The 19,516-nt window shown below is 42.8% G+C and overlaps 1 protein-coding gene across 2 annotated transcripts in view; it reads left to right on the top strand.

Annotated features, from left to right (window-relative positions):
• Positions 1 to 19,516, top strand: part of LOC137346493 (C-signal-like) — a 58,194-nt gene that overhangs the window by 31,511 nt on the left and 7,167 nt on the right. For both annotated transcript variants that reach the window (XM_068009953.1, XM_068009955.1), the window contains exons 2-4: positions 2,320 to 2,371; positions 8,266 to 8,453; positions 16,052 to 16,213. In XM_068009953.1, coding sequence (XP_067866054.1) covers positions 2,320 to 2,371; positions 8,266 to 8,453; positions 16,052 to 16,213 — 402 coding nt within the window. The remainder of the gene's footprint in view (positions 1 to 2,319; positions 2,372 to 8,265; positions 8,454 to 16,051; positions 16,214 to 19,516) is intronic.

The raw sequence follows: 19,516 nt of genomic DNA, 5'->3' as shown, positions 1-19,516 counted from the left end.
AGAGAGGCACATCTGTAACAAGATGATTGACTGACTGAGGAAATACCTGTTAGAGAGAGAGAGAAGACCATTTCTCGGAGGGGGGAGAGGGACCTCTGTCAGAAAGCGAGGAAGAAGTCTGTCGAAAAGGGTAAATCAGATAGGAGCCTCTTACATTTATGCAAATGATCTTATTATGTTAATAAGATTGGGCACAATCTTAACTAGAAAGTCAGCAGAGTGACCACAATGGCTGCTTCAGCAGCAAGAACTTGGTTAGAGCATTGAAAAGGCTTTGTAAGGAGCAGGATTTCTCCTCCAGGTCCCATAAATGAAGATTACGGATCCCTTTCACAGACTCTCTTTTGCCCCTTCCTGATCTGTTGACTACCCAGAACTCCCGTACTGATACTTCCTTGAATTTATTTTGGACTGCCTGACTTTATGCCATTTCCTGCTGACTTTCCTGCTGTCTGGTCGTGGCGTGTTAATAAGGCACGGCAGTGACAAGTGGATTTACCTCCCACGGCTGCTCTCAGACTACTGGCTGTTGGATAAACGTTTGTGCTACCTGGGATCTTTCCAGATGATGCTGCAGTTGTCAATTTCTGTAGAAGCTATTATAATTAAAAAGTAACCATTTGAAGCATCATTCTCCATTTCCAAGGTTTCATTTTTCTACCACTAGACAATGCTCTTTTAGTTCTCACTGGGAAAGTGAAGCCTCAAAGTTATGCATGCATTATAGAATGCTCTTACCATAAAATGGAAGCCTTCCAGGTGAATGAGCTAAGTACTGTTCAGTTTATACTCCGGATGAAAAACTTTGAGTATCAATGGAACTGTTAGGAAAAAGTTTTGATCTATTGTCTTTGAGGAAGAAAATATATATTAATGGCAGCTTCTCATCATCACTTACCTTTAGGGAACTAAGCAAGCTGATAAACTTTTTCTTGCATTGGCGAGAGTCCTGGGGCTTGGGCAGATGCTACTGATAACCTGATTCACTTTCTCCCACAATGTACGTGCTACGGTATTGGCAGGTTTCTTGCCATACACACTCACAATGCCATCCCTCTGCCTAAATGGGACCGGAAAGATCCTGCCCCACTGCACTTCTGGCTATGGAGCAGGATCATTAGAATTTCAGGGCCTAGAAGCTTATAGAAGTAAGACTCCTAATTTCTGTAATTTCCTGGCACATCCCTTTTCCCCTTTCTTGAATAGGGTGTAATACTTGCCAAATTACAGACCTCTGGCACAATTCATTATCCTGACAATCACAGGAGAGCCAAGGTCACCCAGCTTACTTGGGTCACTGTCACCTGTTGCAGAGCCATTATGTTCCAACAAATTCTACAAGCAGAGATTACAGCTTCAGGGGCAGAATAGATGACAGTCAAAGAAAGGCCAAAGTGGATGGCAATGAAGGGGAGAGGGAAGGAAGCAGATGCTGAAGCAGTGCTTTTGGGTTGAGAATGGAGAAGGAAGCAGAGAGCCAGCATATACTAAGAGTGTGTGGGGTGGAAGGGTTGGTGGGAGGAGAGTACCAATAGAGAAGGAAAGTGACAACATTAATGGGGGAAGAGGCAGTAAGAGAGGGAAGGATGGAAGGAAGAGTAAGCTTGAATAGGGGACTTGGAAGAGGACTTCTAGCTTAATTGGGTTGTAGATAGAGTTCCAGTAGGAGCTGGGAGCTCTGGATAGGATAGTGTGTTTCTGAAAGGATGGGGAGTTGGATGGGGTTCAGTGTCTCTGTAAGCTGGATATGGAGGGGATAGAGGGCCTTTGTGATCTGGAGCAATGGTAAGGAGAGTGATGAATGTAGGAGTGATTGTTAACTTTTGGGCAAATGATTAATTAGTTTGTTGACAGTCCAAATGCTACTTTATTTTTCCTTTTATGATTATTAATTGGTGGGAGGACGCACTTAGACATCTTACAAATGCATCACCAATTTTGGTTCTTCAACATTTGGATATTCCTCTTTCGTGTGCTTACATTTTTGTTTCCTCCAATGCAAGTGAGGAATGTCATTTGTACTTAAAGGTACAAAGCCCATTTAACTGTTTTCTTAGAAATACCAGGACTGATCTTGAATTATCAGCTTTCTGGGGTTGGGTCAGCTTTTACTAGTTTTCTCAGTATACTGTTTCTAGGCAACTGAGAATAACCTCGAATGAATAAAATTCTACTGATCCATAGCACCAATGTGGAAGCTTAGTACTACTTTCTCTTCCCCTCCTCAGTCCTCTCTGGTTAAGGGTGAGTCATTATGGTATAAAATTGAGTTGGCTGCCTGATCTGATCTAACTTTCTGTCCTGGTTGATTCCTAATAGAAGCTCCAGACATTGGCAGCTGAACATTCTGCAGTGAAGTTAGTAGAGATGGGTAAGTGACATCCCTGTGTGCATTGGTTTATTAAACAATCAATCTCAATAACAATGGCTTGGTCAGACATTCTTAGACAGTCGGAATTAAAACGCAAAACTATTGAGCTAATGTCATTTTGGTTCAACCTGCATCCTATTGCTGAGTTCACAATTAGCACACCACCACAAGATTTTTGATTGCAGTTCTTTCAGAGCTGTTGTGCGTCTTCACTCTTATTAATGTTTTTAAGCTATTTGTTTCTTATTGGAAAGTATACTTTGTGATGAGCAGTCATCTGACTGTACTATGTAATGAGGGATTATTGTCCTATGCTGTATGATGAGGAATCAATGAGATGAAGGTCCATCCATCTATCCTTGGCCCCCTTCTATTTCTCATCCACATGCTGCCCTTCAGTGACCTTAGCAGAAATTACAGCATCAGATTCCACATGTATGCTGATAACACCAAACTCTAACTTACCATCACCTCTCTTGACCCCTCCACTGTCTCTGATTTGTCACACTGCCTTGTCCAACATTCAGTACTGGATGTACAGAAATTTTCTCCAGCTAAATATTGGGAAGACTGAAGTCATTGTTTTCAGTCCCTGCCACAATGCCACTGCCTCCATTCTTCATCCTGTCCGTTGTTTGAGATTGAACCAGACCATCTGGAACCTTGGCATATATTTGACTCGGCGATGAGGTTCTGACCACATATCCGCTTCATCAGCAAGACCGCCTACTTCCACCTCCATAACATTCTCTGTCTCCGATCCTGCTTCAGCCTATCTGCTGTCAAAAGCCTCATCCATTTCTTTGTTCCCGCTAGACTTGATTATTTCAATGCTCTCTTAGCCTATCTCCCATTTTCCACCTTCCGAAAACTTGAGCTCATCCAATACTCTGCTGCCATATTGTAACTCACACCAAATCCCATTCACACATTACTTCTATGCTTTCTGACCTACATTGACTCTCACTCTGGCAACATCTTGATTCTAAAATTCTCATCCGTGTTTTCAAATCCCTCCATGGTCTCGCCATGCTGTAACCTCCTCCAGCTCCACAACTCTCTGAAATCCCTGTGCTCCGCCAATTCTGGCCTTTTTGAGCTTGCCGTTTGGTGTGTGATCTGTTGTTCAGAGTCACAGGACTACAAGTATTATTCAAAATAATTGTAGGGTTTTATTATAACAGAACTGGAACAGCTTTACATAAATGGTTACTGCAGGAGCTAGTCTTGAACATGTCTTAGTTTTGGGTGAAGCCCGAGATACTAACTGGTCATGTGTGACTCAACATCACTTCCTCTGATGATGGTCACTTGCTGTTGTCATGCTCAGAAGGAGCTGTGATGAAATAACAATGACCTGGAGGAATTATGGCAATAAAAAGTCAACTGGTAAACTGAACCACAAGAAAATGGGCACATCTGTACCACAGACAAAATGGAGTAGAGGTCAGGTGACACCTCCTGTACCGGCAATCAACAAGCCTGTCTGCAAAGTTGAAACTCATTAACTGCATCTGAATTAGCTCTGGGGAAAACCCATTAAAATTGTAAGGAGCCCATTAGATGTGAATGACTCCTACCTACAGGAATGGGACTGACTAAGACAGGCTGACTCCACAGCCCAAACCAAGATAAATAGATGTGAAGTAGCACCCTTGTAACAGATTCTTTCCCCATCCAGATGCCAAGGGAGCAATGGTTTCCTATCCTGGACCATTATGTGGTCACACCAGGGGAGAAGGCCTAATGTCACCTGACAGAGACTGAAATGTGATGGATTTTTACCTTAAAAATGTCACTCTCTGGAGAGAGGGGAGATCAAGAAAGGACCGCTGAAAGCTAGTTCCAGCCAAAAGCTGTAAGATATGGCCAGCTAAGGAAGAACCCCTGCTGCTGGTACTATACTTCAACTTGCCACAGCAGCGAACTTAAAAAGTGACCTCCGGACTGAAGTTTTAACCACCAGAAGTCTACAACACCTCAGCAAGATCATGACCCAAACATCCAAGCCTGCAACTTTGAAAAGACTTTCCTCCCAAGATTATACAGCAGGATTCTGTGAACCACGAACTCTTACATCACTTTGGACTTTAATTGCATCCCACCCTTTACCTCTCTAACTATGTGCATGTGTGCACGAATGCGTGAGGAGGTGAAGGTTGTGAACATTTCGGATTTTGCAGTTTAAATAAAAAGTTAAGCTTTTCTTTAAAACCTATGAGAGAACCTGTTTATTTGACCCTAAAAAACTCAGGGGCTAACACACCATTTTAACAAAACACTATTGAGGTCAGTTGGGAGGTGAGAAGTTGAAGTTACCCACACCACTTACCACCTGTCCGTAATATACTCCTTAAGGTCATCTCACAACATCCCCTTTTTTCCAAAGATAAAAACATATGCACAAGAAAAAACAATATTGTGGTTTGGACAAACTATACATGATTGAAATTTTTTTTTACAGATAAACAAATTTAACAATCTCTAAAATGTGAAGGAGGTTTGGATCGGGTAGTTGTCAATCTCTTCCCTTTTTTGGAAAGTTTAAAAAAAAATGATGACTGGTAGCATAGCCAATCACCAGCAATCCCTCTGGCCTCCGGGTACTTGCCACAATGAACTAAAGTCTGAGGAGAGACTCCCAGTCATACTGTCTCTTCATACAGCCAGCCTTTGTGCCATTCTTTACATGGACTGACCCAATACACTCAATCTGGACATGTTCTGCCATTTTTGGTGCATTACTGAATTCATGTGCGCTAACAATTCATAGACCTCGACATACTGGAAGTCCTGCGACGGCTGGTCCACTTGTGTCTACAATTTGGAACCTTTGTGATAGCCATTCGGAGTTTCCATAGCTGCACTGTAAGGTTATCGTTCCAATGCACTTGATTGAAGAACCATTGTAGGCCGTCAGCCTAACTGTGGTGGGTTGCACCATGGATTCCCATTTCTTGCAGTACATGTCCTTCGTTATACGAATTGGCAGATTATTTGCACTTGCTCCGGTGTTGATTTTTTTACTCTGCAATTGTGCTTGCCACTCTTCTGTGGACATGTAATTCCAATCAAGGTGAATGTCTTAGATTGCGTGATAGCTGTTTGTTGACACAGCTGTTGGTTTTTTCCAACAGTTCATTTTTTCAAACTTTTTAAAGCTTTTTTTTGAATGTGCTAGCTTGCAGTTACTAACAACGGCTACAGTCAGTGTTTAATACTGTGCTGGACCTCTCAGTAGTGCTGTCTATTTTGTCCTGTTCTTTTGGGCTTAGGCCCGGCCCACAAAATGTAAAAGCAGGAAAGCTGAAACAGTAATGGCTCCAGCCACAGCCCTTAAAACTTTTCGACCCACTGCCAGATAGGTGAAAACTCTGATCTCCCAGCAAATTGCCTGCTGTACTTAGAGCTCCAACCTCCCAGGGTCTTGGATGTGTCCTCGCTCACTGCAATTTTGTGGGGTCTCTTGCGAGCAGTTCTCCTGCTGAATCTTCAGCCACTCAGGTAGGTAGCTTGCTGTTCCTTGTCTTCTTCAGGAAAATCAAATGTTTGGCAGTCTTCAGAAAAAATATAGATCCCAACGCTTCCAACATGTAATGTTACTTGTCCTTTGGTGTGCGATGTGTTAAGAGTCACAGGACTACAAGTAATATTCAAAATAAACATGGGGTTTTATTATAACAGAACTAATACATATGTACATAAAAGGTTACTGCGGGAGCTAGTCTTGAACACAGCTTACTATCTCAGGCTTCACTCACAACTAACTGGTCATGTGTGACTTGACATCACTTCCTCTGATGTTTACTTGTAGTCTTTAAGGTGGTCTGTCTCTCTGCTTCTTGAGCTCTCTCTTTTTAAAGTGCTCCTTAAAACCTACCTCTTTTTTTCACCAAGTGTTCTAATATCTCCTTATGTGGCTTTGTGTCAAAATGTGTTTGATTATGCTCCTGTGAAGTGCCTTTGGACATTTTACAACTTTAATGGTGCAATATAAATGCAGGTTGTTGTTAATGTATTGTGTGATGAGGCATCTTTGTGATGAAGGTCCACCCACCTGTATTTGTGATAAGGAGATTGTTTTACTTTGTTTTGTGATGAAGGGTCATTATAATTCTCCCAGGTGTCTCCCCAACCATTCTTTTTTGCTGGGATATTGTTCGATGCATACCTGAACTTCAGTCTTTCGCCTAAATGGCCATTCTTCATCTGGAACTCCAACTGAGCCTGGTCCTATCCATACCTAAACTACACAGCAGGGGTCACTGGTCAGCAAGAGTCAGTGGTAACCCTGGCAGATTTTGTTTCTCTGCCTTGCCTAACTCAGGTTTATTGTAGCAGTAGAACCAATGCCTTTTGACTCATTATCTGCCAACCTAACACAAACCCAGAACTAAATCTGGGACTTTCCTGAACAATTGCCAAACATCCAATTTAGAGCTGAATCTATTCATGGTATTTGCATAGGGCTACAAAATCTGCTGACTAGCTGAAATTACCCCATGTATCACAACTTGCCTCTTTCTGCCTATGCACAATGGAGGAACTGAGAACATGCATATAAGTAACATGAGCACAGAACTTGATAGATGTCAGGAGAATTTTCATTTCACAGCGGGCTGCCAACTTTTATAAAGAAGTTGCTGGCTCATGCAAACATTCAAAAGTGAGCTGGACAAGTTCCTAACTGTAACTAACTTCACAGAGTACAGAAGATAGGTGGGATATTGGTGGGTGTATGTGCTGGTCGCTGTGATTTCCTAAAACTTGTTTGCCTTTGAGAGGTTGGAGAGCAGTTTGCCAGATCTTCAAATGGCTCAGGGTTATTTTGTGGCTTCCAGACAATTACATGCCTGTTGTTGGGTAGGGTGAGATTGGATGATCATGGTACTACATTGCACCATGACATTATGGAACAGGCTTTTGGACCAGATGATCTTTTCCTTTCTGCTATTTTCAAATGTTCATACTGTTTCAGCACATGTGCAGAAGAGGTTAGTCATGACCCATGACTTGTGAACAGTGGCTGGAAACCATGGGCATGTGCTCAGGTGCAGTCTTACAATCAGGTGAAGAAAGGATCTCTGCCCAACATGGACATAGAAGGGAAGGTCCCACCCAACAGGAAGCTGGAGGTTGAGGGGAAATACATGCCGGAAATGAGCTAGATGGTAAAGAACCCCTTGTCTCTTTGGGCTGTTACAAAACTAAAACTAGATAGTGGAATTCCTCACCATAGTGTTTATTTCATTTTTCAATATTTAAACATTGGGAAATGGAGAGTCCACATGGAAGGTACAATATCAGACCTGGGAGGTGCTGAGTGGAGTGTCAGACTGGGGCAGGTGTCAGAATGAGAGATATGCAGTGTAAAGTGCTGTAAGGTACTTGGTCCCCAGTTATTTTTAGTCTATATTAATGTGATTGCCACTGCAACCAGTTCTAAACTGGTCAAACTTGCAAATAATCCTAAAATAAGAGCATTAGAGATAGAATAGGCAGCTAAAGACTTCCAAATGGTTTTGATAATCAGGCAGGTAAATGGAAAATGAAATTTTAACTTTGAAAAATGTAGAACATTACAGATCAGTAGATAAATGTTGGATGTAAATGTACAAGGCGACCAGAGTGTAACACGAGGCTCATCACTTTCAACATCTAGACAATAAGGAGAAGCAATTTAAAAAGGGAATAGAATCATTTCTATTGCCCCTTCCATACCGTCCCAGGGACAATACCTTCCTTCCTGTTACTGAGTGCTTAGAACTGCAGCAGGACTCCTGGGTGGGGGCTGACCAACACCTCGTACAGCAATAATACAACCTCTAGATTTGATGTCTATCTATTTGCTATTGTAAGCCTCCTGGATCATATTTACTGTGTTCCTATTTAAGATGTTACAGATTCGGCCAGCATCAAGAGAGCTGCAGAGGTAGTGGAAGCAAGCCTTGGCGAAACTGGACTCAACTTACTGATCAACAATGCTGGAATAAACTCTCATGCAACTCTGGAAACACTCACTGCTGAGGACATGATTGCAGTTTACCAAACAAATGTGGTTGGCCCCCTATTGGTGAGCAAGGTAAATGAGTTCTGTAAGCTTGACTATATTCATCTGAGTGTCATGAATAAGGAGCATATTTCAATCTTTTTATTTTTCCCTAGCTTTCTGTGATCTTCTATACTTACCCCTCCAGTCTGAAGACTGAGTCCTCCTGTGATACCATTCCAAAGCTGAAAGGAGCCCTCTACACCTTGACCAATTGTTGTTTTTTATGCTTTAGCCTAGGCAGCAAGTGTCAGCAGAATATTTGACCATGGGGGCATCACAGTCAAGCCCAAAGATTTGTGTGTGGAGCACAATATTTCCTGGGCCTTTAACATCATGGAAATCATTGTTATCAATGGTAGCTGGGCTAGAATGACGATTGGCCAATTGTATGAGGTATTGGGGCGCATATGGTTCTGCACCTCAGTATAAGTCAGTGCTTTCAGGACAGGAGCTGTGGAAATTGGACAATAGAAAGAAAATTGGAAAGACCAAACTGTTCCCAGTAGTGAACTCAAAATGTGCTAAATTATGCAACATAGTTACTCGAATTGAAAGTTCACATTCCCTACATGGCTGCACTGTGGAAGGACCTTCACCACAGGGCAACATGATGATGGCCCGCCACCACCTCGGGAAACTAGGGATGAGCAATAAATGCCAGTCTTGCCAGTGATCATAGGAATGAATAAAAAACATGCTTCATGGAAATGAGCAGATGACCCTGATCATCTTTTCAGGGCAGCCATATTTATACAGCACCTTCCACGGGCCTTCATGGTTTACTGTGTTGAAGGTCTTGGTCAGGTCAACAATGACTATGCGGAGGTCCTTATTCTGTTTGTGGGGATTTTCTTGAATTTAACACACTGCAAAGAGCATGTCGACTGTTCCTTGTCCAGCATGAAAGCCACACTATGATTCTGGGTACACCAAGTCTGTAAGATGAGTAACCAACCTGTTGAGAATAACCCTTGCAAGAATTTTTCCCACTGTGGAGAGAAGTGAAATACTGAGATTATTGTCATAGATGGACTTACTTCCCTTCCATTTGTACAGGTGAGGTATGGAACCATCCTCATATTCTTGGGGCACAATGCCCTGGTTCCAGATTAAGTAGAAGAGGCTAGTGTGTTTCCTAAAAATGTAAGCTCCTCCGTACTTGACTATTTCAGATGGAATGCATTCGACTCCCAGAGACTTACCCACAGAGGCTTTATGGGCTTGGTGACTTTGGTTTGAGATGGATTGAGGGCAAGCTCATCCAGAATGTGAAGCTGGAGAAGTGATTCAGTGGGGTTGTCATGCACTGTGGATTCATGGCTCAGGAAATTTTTAAAATGCTATGTCCAATGAGAGAGAATCTCATGCTTGTTCATGAAGAGCTGATTGCTGTCTGCTGGGAGGATGGGTATCGTACCATTGGTTTTGGGGCCATAGATCAGAGACCTTCGCAGAGAGCCTTCAGGTCATGTTTATCGGCAGCCTTGTTCTCCCAAAATCATTTCTCTTAGTTTGGTCTGCAGCATGTGTTTTGCTTGATGGCCTCTGGCTTTTCTTGCTGGTGATATTTTGTCAGATATGTAGGGTCTGTGAGCATTGTGCACATCATCTAGTAGCTTGGCTATTTCTTGGTTATTTTTGTTGAACCAATCTTCGTGCTTCCGTTTGACAAATCCTAGGATCTCAGATGCAGTGCTATGAGTGATGCCCCTTAGCTTCTTCCAAGAATCTCAATGTCTGTTATCTTCTGAGATACCAGCAAGCTCTACAGCTATTTTTTGTTCTAGTTGCTGTATCTTGGCCAAGTCTTTTAGGATAGTTATGTCAAGCTTCCTTTATGGTTTGATTCTGTGTCCTAGTGCTTTAGATGTTATCTTCAAGGACATGATGCTCCTGACAAGCCGATGGTCTGACCAGCATTCAGCACCTTGATGGTGGCCGGTAGAGTGCTCATCCTTGAGGTCTCTCTTCCGTACAATAATGTAGTCCAAAATGTGCCAGTGTTTAGATCTGGGGTACATCCATTTTATTTTGAGTTTATTTATTGTTGGAAGATGTGTTTGTGATGGTGAGATCAAACTTGCTACACAAAAGAGCGAGGAAGCTGGCTGATGGAGTTTAGTCTACCAATGCCGTGGTGTCCCATACTCCCCTCCATGTATTACCGTCTGTACCAATATGGGCATTGAAACCATCAAGAATGATGAGTTTGTTCTGGTGTGGTACTCTTCTGATGATCCTGCTGAGATGTGGTAGAACGCTTCTTTGACCTTGTCTCTGTACTTCATTGTTTGTGGGGGTTTTTTTTATTCATTCATGAGATTTGGGCATTGCTGGCTAGGCCATATTTATTGCCCATCCCTAATTGCCCTTGAAGATGGTGGTGAGCTGCCTTCTTGAACCGCTGCAGTTTTTGGGGTGTAGGTACACCCACAGTGCTGTTAAGGAGAGAGTTCCAGGATTTTGACCCGGCGACAGTGAAGGAACGGCGATATAGTTCCAAGTCAGGATGGTGTGTAGCTTGGAGGGGAACTTGCAGGTGGTGGTGTTCCCATACATCTGCTGCCCTTGTCCTTCTAGTTGTTAGAGGTCACGGGTTTGGAAGGTGTATCGATGCTCATGAGTGTTGCATGCTGTTTTCTAGCAAGTGTTATGAAAGTACTTCTATTTGTTAAATTTTGAGGACTTGTGTTTTAAAACTGAAAAAAGGATTCCATAGATGCTGAACTTTGTGTTTTTTTTTTAAAGAGGTCATCATAAGGTCTTTTGGATTTGGTTTCTAAACAGCCCTTGCTGGAAGTCACATGTCTTCAGTTAATTACCCAGCAGGGGCTTTTTGACTTTGGGGAGATGTTTGCAGAGAAGTGACAGGTCAAGATTTATAAGGGTCAGGAGGCTTGACTTGCAAGATATTGCTTTTGTTTTCACTTTCGACAGTCAGTTGGAGTTTTAAAAATCGACCTGAAGGACAAAACCCCAGCTCAGCCTGTTCCATCTCTTTGAAAAGCCTGCCAGTTTTTTCATCTCTTTGAGAAGGTCTTAGAAACGATTTTAAGAAATAGAGAAATTGATGATGTATTCCTCCTGAAAGGCCTGCCAGAAACCCAGGTTGCCGCATTTCTCCTGAGATGCTGGAAAAACCTGCCAGATAAATCCTCGATGACGCTTGAATGAAATGCTCCAGAGAAAGATCCCAGTGACAGCCTTCTATGTGTATTTGGGACGCAAAACCGAAAAAGGGACAACTAACATCTTTCCATACCTTCTCTTTGTTCTTCAAGAATTAGCAAGTATTTGGCCAAAGTATTCTTTTTTGTCTATTTTTGTAACGGAGCTCTAAAAAGAAAGTCTCTATTTTTTCCGGTTAATCGGTGTTTGTGTTGATGTGTGTGTGTGTGGGGGGCTAAGGTAAAGGGAACGTTCATATTTCAACCTGTGTGTTAATGCTTTGCTTCGCTACTGGTTATGTCTTGTTTTATAATAAACTGATAATTTTGTTGTTTATTAAAGAAATCTGGTGGTGTATTTTCTTCTGGGATAAAGAGTAGAGTCTATGATTGACCAGTATCAGTAAACTGGTATATGTTGTGACCCGTGCAGAGGTGGAACTAGAAAAGACACTGTACTCCTCCCACCTCGGGGGTAACACAAAACTTATTTGTAGTACCATGAGTCAGTCGTTGATACCCTTGGGAAATGGGTCAAGCTTACGTGCCAATTCAGATCTAATGGCAGAGTGCAAATCTGACTATCAAGGCTGGTTCTTGGACTTGCCGATCCAGTAGAATGTGTAACTTGCGCCTGATTCCTTGAGGTGAGACTCCTTTGCAAACTTTGTTTCACTTAGAGTGGCTACGTCAATATTGTACCTTCCCAGCATTTGGGCTATGAGGGCTGTTCTGCTTCTGGTCTTGTATTATTGTTCTGACATTCCATGAGCTGAGTGCTATCCAATAGTTAGCTGTCTCTTGAATTTGAGTTTTCTTTTATGTTTCGACCGCAGTGATTGGTGAGCAGCCAGAAGCGGTGACTTGGCAGGTGTGGGGAGGACAGGCTGTGTTTAGAGTTCCTTTTCTTCCCCTTCCTCGGATTGGGGAGAGCAGCACAGTACCTAAAAAGGTCTGCTCTGTTGTCATAGGAGGATACGAGCTCCACATTTGGGCCGATCTGGGGAGAGCAACCATCACCCTGAGGCCACCTGTGTACAGGATTATAACTGAAGACTGCCATTAGCATGGTCTACCTGTTCCCATTGCCACAGGGCTTGGTAGTCTGATATGTTGGTTGATTTCATTGCTGAACAACCTGAACATTGATTATATTTAAATGAGTGAGGTTTGTGCAGAGCCGCTCCCACTCTCTTGTCCAAGGCAGCTAATACTGCACTGGTGCAACGTGTGCCACAAGTGCAGCAGCTGAACGGATGCAGGTTTTAATTTTGGAGTCGGAGCAGGTGGAGCTCATCAGCTGTGGTTGGCAATTCACCTAGGAGAAGGAAAACTCTGTTTTTAAACCCTTAGCTATGGACCAAATAGTAAATCTTAGTCGGCTGATAGTGTGGAAGAACACTGACTGTGCCAACGGACTGGACTGGGTGGCAATGTAGAAAGGGCAAGTGAGGCTCTCCAGCTTGCTTCGCAGCTCACATAGGGGAAGGACTGTGCACACAGTGCTAAATTCTGCTGGTGCTGTGTGTGCTTCTATGTTTGTACATGCAATGTTCAAGCTTTAGTTGGTACATGTGTCTTTACATATAACATGTGAAAGGGAATGGCTCATACACTATCCTACATTACAACAGTGACTACACATCAACGTACTTCAATGGCTGTAAAGCGCTTTGGGATGAACTGAGGTTGGGAAAGGTGCTGTATAAATGAAAGTTCTTTCTTCTATCTGTACTGTGCAAGGTGACATCTGGTACCCTATATTCAGATGATACGGATCCTGGAGCTTTCTATATCAAACTCCCATCTCATGATCTCTAACTTGCTGCCAGAATATTATGTATTTAAGGTGAGGAATGTCAGGTTGGGAATTAAACAGTTTTTCATTTTACACTGAACACTCTCAGGTCAGTTGCAGCACAGGTTACACAGAGCAAATGTTTCTCAACACTTTCTCCCAGGTTAGACAAAAAAGGGTTAGATATAAAGTTCCCTCTACATGGTCCAGTTTGGGGAACATTACTTATGGTAGGTGTCAAGGCTATGAAGAGGGTTCAGAAGAGATTCACTAAACTGATATCAGAGTTGAGAGACACAAGAAAAACAGGGGCTCATATTACAAGAAGGTTACGAGGAGGAAGAGTAGGTGGGTCTTCAAAAATATGTAAGGTTTTGATAAAAATAATAAAGGAAAGGTTGGGAGATTTTTTTAAGCAGATGATTGACAGAACATCAATTCCCCGACAAAAACAGTGATGAAAGCAGAATCTGTAATAGGTTTCGAAAGGAAAGTGTGTAAGTATTTGAAAAATAAATGAAGGGGAGAGAAAGGGTTTATTTCCTAACTCCTAAAAAGCTGATCAGAATGAAATACATCGGAAGAACCCAGACAGCTTTCCACCAACACTGCTTTGAATTTGACCTGAAATGCGGCTAAAATGTAGATTTTCCATACCCAATCATCTCCAATGCCTCACTTCTGCAATATTGAAATTTGACACTAGGTGTCACCGTGCTTCACTGCTTTATAACCTGCCGGTTCAGTGAAGGTAAAAATAAAAAGTGCTGGAAGATACTCAGCAGGTCTGGCAGTATCTGTGGAGAGAGAAGCAAAGTTAACGTTTCAGGTCTGTGACCTTTCATCAGAACTGGCAAAGGTTAGAAATGTAATAGGTTTTGAGCAAATAAAGTAGGGGTGTTGATCGGACATAGGGTCACAGAGAATAACTGACCAGGAGGTTGTGGAGCAAAGGCAAAGAGTGTGTTAATAGTGTGGTGAAAGACAAAGCGTTAGTGCAGAGAGGGTGTTAAATGACAGAATAATGAAAGCCCTAGCCAACAGCACAAACATGAAAAAAAAAGTGGGCAGGCACATGGTAAAAAAAAAATGAATGATGAAACAAACTAAAATAAAATGAAATAAAAATTTAAAAAAGTAAAACTAAAAATAAAAAAGGTGGGGGGCAGTCATGCTCTGAAATTATTGAACTCGGTGTTCAGTCCGGTAGGCTGTAGTGTGCCTACTCGGTAAATGAGGTGCTGTTCCTCGAGCTTGCGTTGATGTTCACTGGAATACTGCAGCAAGCCCAGGACAGAGATGTGGGCATGAGAGCAGGGGGGTGTGTTGAAATGGCAAGCAACAGGAAGCTCGGGGTCATGTTTTCAGACCCTATGTCCTATCAACACCTTCGCTTTTTGTTCCCTTTTGCTCCCACCTTATTTGCTTAAAACCTATTACAATTCTAACCTTTGCCAGTTCTGATGAAAGGTCAGTGACCTGAAATGTTAACTTTGCTTCTCTCTCCACTGATTCTGTCAGACCTGCTGAGTATCTTCCAGCAATTTTTATTTTTATTTCAGATTTCCAGCATCTGCAGTATTTTGCTTTTACGTTCAGTGAAGGTAATGGCTTTGAAAGTTTTTACTCTGTGGGACAAGTATTGAGACATTCCTGTGAGAACCCTGCAAATATTGATTCAGCAACAGGAATAATGTGCCTGTAAGAAAGATTGGATAGGCTAGTGTTGTTTTCCGTAGAACAGAGGGGTGACTCAATTGAGGTGTACAAAATTGAGGAGCCGAGATAGAGGAGACAGGAAGGACCTGTTTCCCTTAGCAGAGAGGTCAATTACCAGGAGGCACAGATGTAAGGTGATTGGTAGAAGGATTAGAGGGGACATGAGGAAAAACTTTTTTACCCAGAGGGTGGTGGGTGTCTGGAATTCACTGCCAGGAATGGTGGTGGAGGCAGAAACCCTCAATTCTTTTAAAAGGTACCTGGACATGCACCTGAAGTGCTGTAACCGGCAAGGCTATGGACCAGGTGCTGGAAGGTGGAATTAGATTGGCCAGCTAATTTTTTCAGCCGGCATGGATACGACGGGCTAAATGGCCTCCTTCTGTGTCTTCTAAGTCAACAAATACAGAATTTTGACCTACTGGGATTCTGGGATTTAAAAATAAAATTTGAGTTGCGCTAGACAGGGTAAATACTGTAACAAACCAAACTGTTGAGTAAAACCCATACTGAAAATGGCACCAAATTCCATGTGGTGCCTTTACACTGCACTCAGTACTGGGGGCTGTCCCCCATTCCATTAATAACCATATAGGGGATGGTTTCCACGGTCTTTATTCTCTGCTGATACCTTCTGGTACATTAACTCTGAGAAGCCCAGCAGGCCAGTTTCAGACACCTTCCTAATGGGAAAGGACTGGGGCTTAGTGCCTTCAGCTCCTTTCTATTAAGAAGGGATTGTTCCAACTACTGAAGATCAATTCTGTGGTGGTGTCTGCTTTAGGGAAACAAGTGGACAAATGGAAATGTTGCCATTCTCCTTACAGGCCTCACTGCACTGCTGGGAAGGTTTCCTTTGGGCTGCAAGCTGCCTACCTCATGCAGTTTTTATCACTTTAATTTTCACTTCAGTGAATTTCCTTGCTTTTGTTTTTTGTTGTCAGGCATTTCTACCCAGTCTGAAGAAAGCAGCACAGGCCGTGGATTTGGAGGGGATGAGCTGTAACAAGGCAGCAATTATCAATATCACCTCACTGCTGGGATCCATTGAATTGAGTCGGAAGAATTTCAGGATCGATCCTATGTATCCGTACCGCATCAGCAAGGTAGTTGATAGGAATGTAAGAACATAGGAGCAGGAGTAGGTCATTCAACCCTTCAAGCCTATTCTGCCATTCAATTAGATCATGGCTGATCTGTATCTTAACTTTTGCTACCCCCCTTGGTTCCGTAATTGTTAATACTCTTGCTGAACAAAAGTCCCAGTTTTGAAATTTTCAATTGCCCTAACCTCAACGGCTTTCTGGGGAAGAGAGTTCCCGTTTCCCACTACCCCTTGTGTGAAATGCTTTCTGACATCACCCCTGAATGGCCTCGCTGTAATTGTAATTTTATGTCCTCTTGTTCTGTACACTCTTGAGAATATAAGAAATAGGAGCAGGACTAGGACATTCGAACCTTCGAGCCTAATCAGTCATTCACTAAGACCATGGCTGATCTTCTACCTGAACTCCGCCTCTTGCACTGTCCCCACATCCCTTGATTCCATTAGTATCCAAAAATGTATTGATTTTTGTCTTGAATATACTCAACTACTGAGTATCCACAGGACGCTGGAGTAGAGAATTGCAAAGATTCCAAATTCTTTTGAGTGAAGAAATTTCTCCGCACCTCAGTCCTAAATGGCTGACCCCTTATTCTGAGACAGTGACCCATAGTTCTAAACTCCCAGCCAGGGCAAAAACCCTCCCAGTATCTATCCTGTAGAGCCCCTTAAGAATTTTATGTTTCAAGGAGATCACCTCTCTGTCTTCTGAAGTCTAGGGAATATAAGCCGAATCTACTCAACCTTTTCTCATGGGACAATCACCTCAGGCCAGGAATCAGCCTAGTGAACCTTCTTTGCGTTTCATCTAAGGCAAGTAGATCCTTCCTTCGGCAAGGAGACCAAAACTTTACACAGTACTCTAGGTGCAGATCACCAAGGCCCTATATAATTACAGTAAGACTTCTTGGGAAAAGTTTGATTAGGTCTGTTAGCAGGCATGGGGATTGCAATGTGCGAATAACCCATGCGTGGTCGAATTGAGGCTGAGTTTGTGCTGCCTACTTATCAACATGATTGAGGTGTGCAGCCCAGCTCGCCAGGAGGCCCAGGTGCGTGCATAGCTAGCATGCCCTCCAGTTATCCTGCACTTCTTCGTAGCAGCCTGCCCCTCTAAAAGAAGAGTTGCACTCAGGCTACAGCAGCTGATGGAACAGTGTTGAAAAGTCTTTGAATCATAGAATCATTGAAATTTATGGCACAGAAGGAGGCCATTCGGGCCATCATGTCTGTGCTGGCTGAAAAACAGCTATCCAGTCTAAACCCACTTTCCAGCTCTTGACCCCGTAGCCTTGTAAGTTACATCACTTCAAGTGTATATCCAAGTGCTTTTTAAAGGCAATGAGGCTTTCGGTCAGTGAGTCCCAGACCCCCACAACCCTATGGGTAAAAAGAATTCTCCTTAACTCCTTTCTAATTCTTCAATGAATTACTTTAAATCTATTCCCCCTGGTTATTGACCTCATGCAGGGAAATAAGCCCTGCTTACCCACTCTAGCTAGGCCACCCTAATTTTATATATCTCAATTAAATCTCCCCTCAGTCTCCTCTCAAAGAAAACAACCCCAGCCTATCCTATCTTTCTTCATAGCTAAAATTCTCCAGTCCTGGCAACATCCTCGTAAATCTCCTTTGTACCCTGTCTAGTGTGATCACAGCCTTAATGTAATGTGGTGACTAGAACTTTATGCAATACTCTAGCTGTAGCCTAACTGGTGTTTTATACAGTTCTAGCCCATTCTCCCTGTTCTTGTATTCTATGCCTTGGCCAATAAAGGAAAGTATTCCATATGCCTTCTTAACCCCCTTATCTACCTGACCTACCCTCAAGGATCTGTGGACATATCCTTCAAGGTCCTTCTATTTCTCTACACTCCTCAGTATCCTACCATTTGTAGTGTATTCCCTTGCTTTGTTTGCTGCCCCTAAATACATTACCTCACACTTCTCCGGTTTCAATTCCATTTCCCATTTTTCTGCCACCTGACTGGTTCATTGATATCTTCCTGCAGTCTAACACTTTCCCTCTCACTATCAACCACTTGGCCAATTTCTGCACCATCGGCAAACTTAAATCTAAATCATTGATATACACCACAAAAAGTAAGGGATCCAGTATCGAGCAACGTGGAACCCCACTGGAAGCAGTCTTCCAGTCACAAAAAGACCCATCGACCATTACCCTTTTGCTTTATGTCTGAGCCAACTTTGGATCCAACTTGCCATTTTCCCTTGAATGCAATGGGGTTTCACGTTTCTCACCACTCTGCCATGTGGGACCTTGTCGAAAGCCTTGCTAAAATCCATGTACACTACATCAAATTCACCACCCTCTTCGACCCTCTTTGATATCTCCTCATAAAATTCAGTCAAGTTAGTCAGACACGACCTTCCCTTAACAAATCCCTGTTGACTGTCCTTGATTAATCCATGCCTTTCTAAATGACTGTCCCTCAGATTTTTTCCAATAATTTGCACACCACTGAGGTTAGGCTGACTGGCTGGTAATTACTCGGGCTATCCTTTCCTCCCTATTTAAGCAATGGTACAACGTTTGCAGTCTTCCAGTCCTCCAGAACCACACTGTAGCCAGAGAGGATTGGAAAATGATGGTCAGAGCTCCCACTATTTCCTTGTTGCCCTTAGCAGCCTGGGATACATTTCATCCGGACCCGGTGATTTATCTATTTTCTGCCTCCACACGTAGGTTACCTTTTTGGTCTCTAATAGACCCTAATTTTTCTTTGGTTATCCTTTTGCTCTTGATGTATTTATAAAACATATTTGGGTTTTCCTTGATTTCATTTGCCAATATTTTTTCATGCCCTTTCTTCACTTTCTTAATTTCCTTATTAATTTCACCGTGCACTTTCTATACTCATTTAGGGTTTCTGCAGTATTGAACTCTCAGCATCTGATATAAGCTTCCCTTTTTTGCCTTATCCTACCCTGTGTGCTTCTTGACATCCAAAGGGCTCTAGATTTGGGAGTCCCTGGTAACTCTTAATTGTATTCAGGTGGTGGATATTAATGAAGGACTCATTTGTGCTCATATATATAAGAGCAGACTTAAATAGGGACTTCAATGTTCATCACCAAGAGTGGCTCAAAAGCACCACTACTGACTGAGCTGGCCGAGTCTTAAAGGACATAGCTGCTAGACTGGGTCTGTGGTGAGGGAACCAACAAGAGGGAAGAACATACTTGACCTCGTCCTCACCAATCTGCCTGCCGCAGATGCACCTGTCCATGACAGTATTGGTAGGAGTGACCACCGCACAGTCCTTGTGGAGACCAAGTCCCG

The sequence above is a fragment of the Heterodontus francisci genome, chromosome 30 (assembly GCF_036365525.1).
Source record: "Heterodontus francisci isolate sHetFra1 chromosome 30, sHetFra1.hap1, whole genome shotgun sequence".
Taxonomy (NCBI): Eukaryota; Metazoa; Chordata; class Chondrichthyes; order Heterodontiformes; family Heterodontidae; genus Heterodontus; species Heterodontus francisci.
Note: the sequence above shows the minus strand (reverse complement) of the source record. Positions and strands in the feature narration are given on the sequence as shown.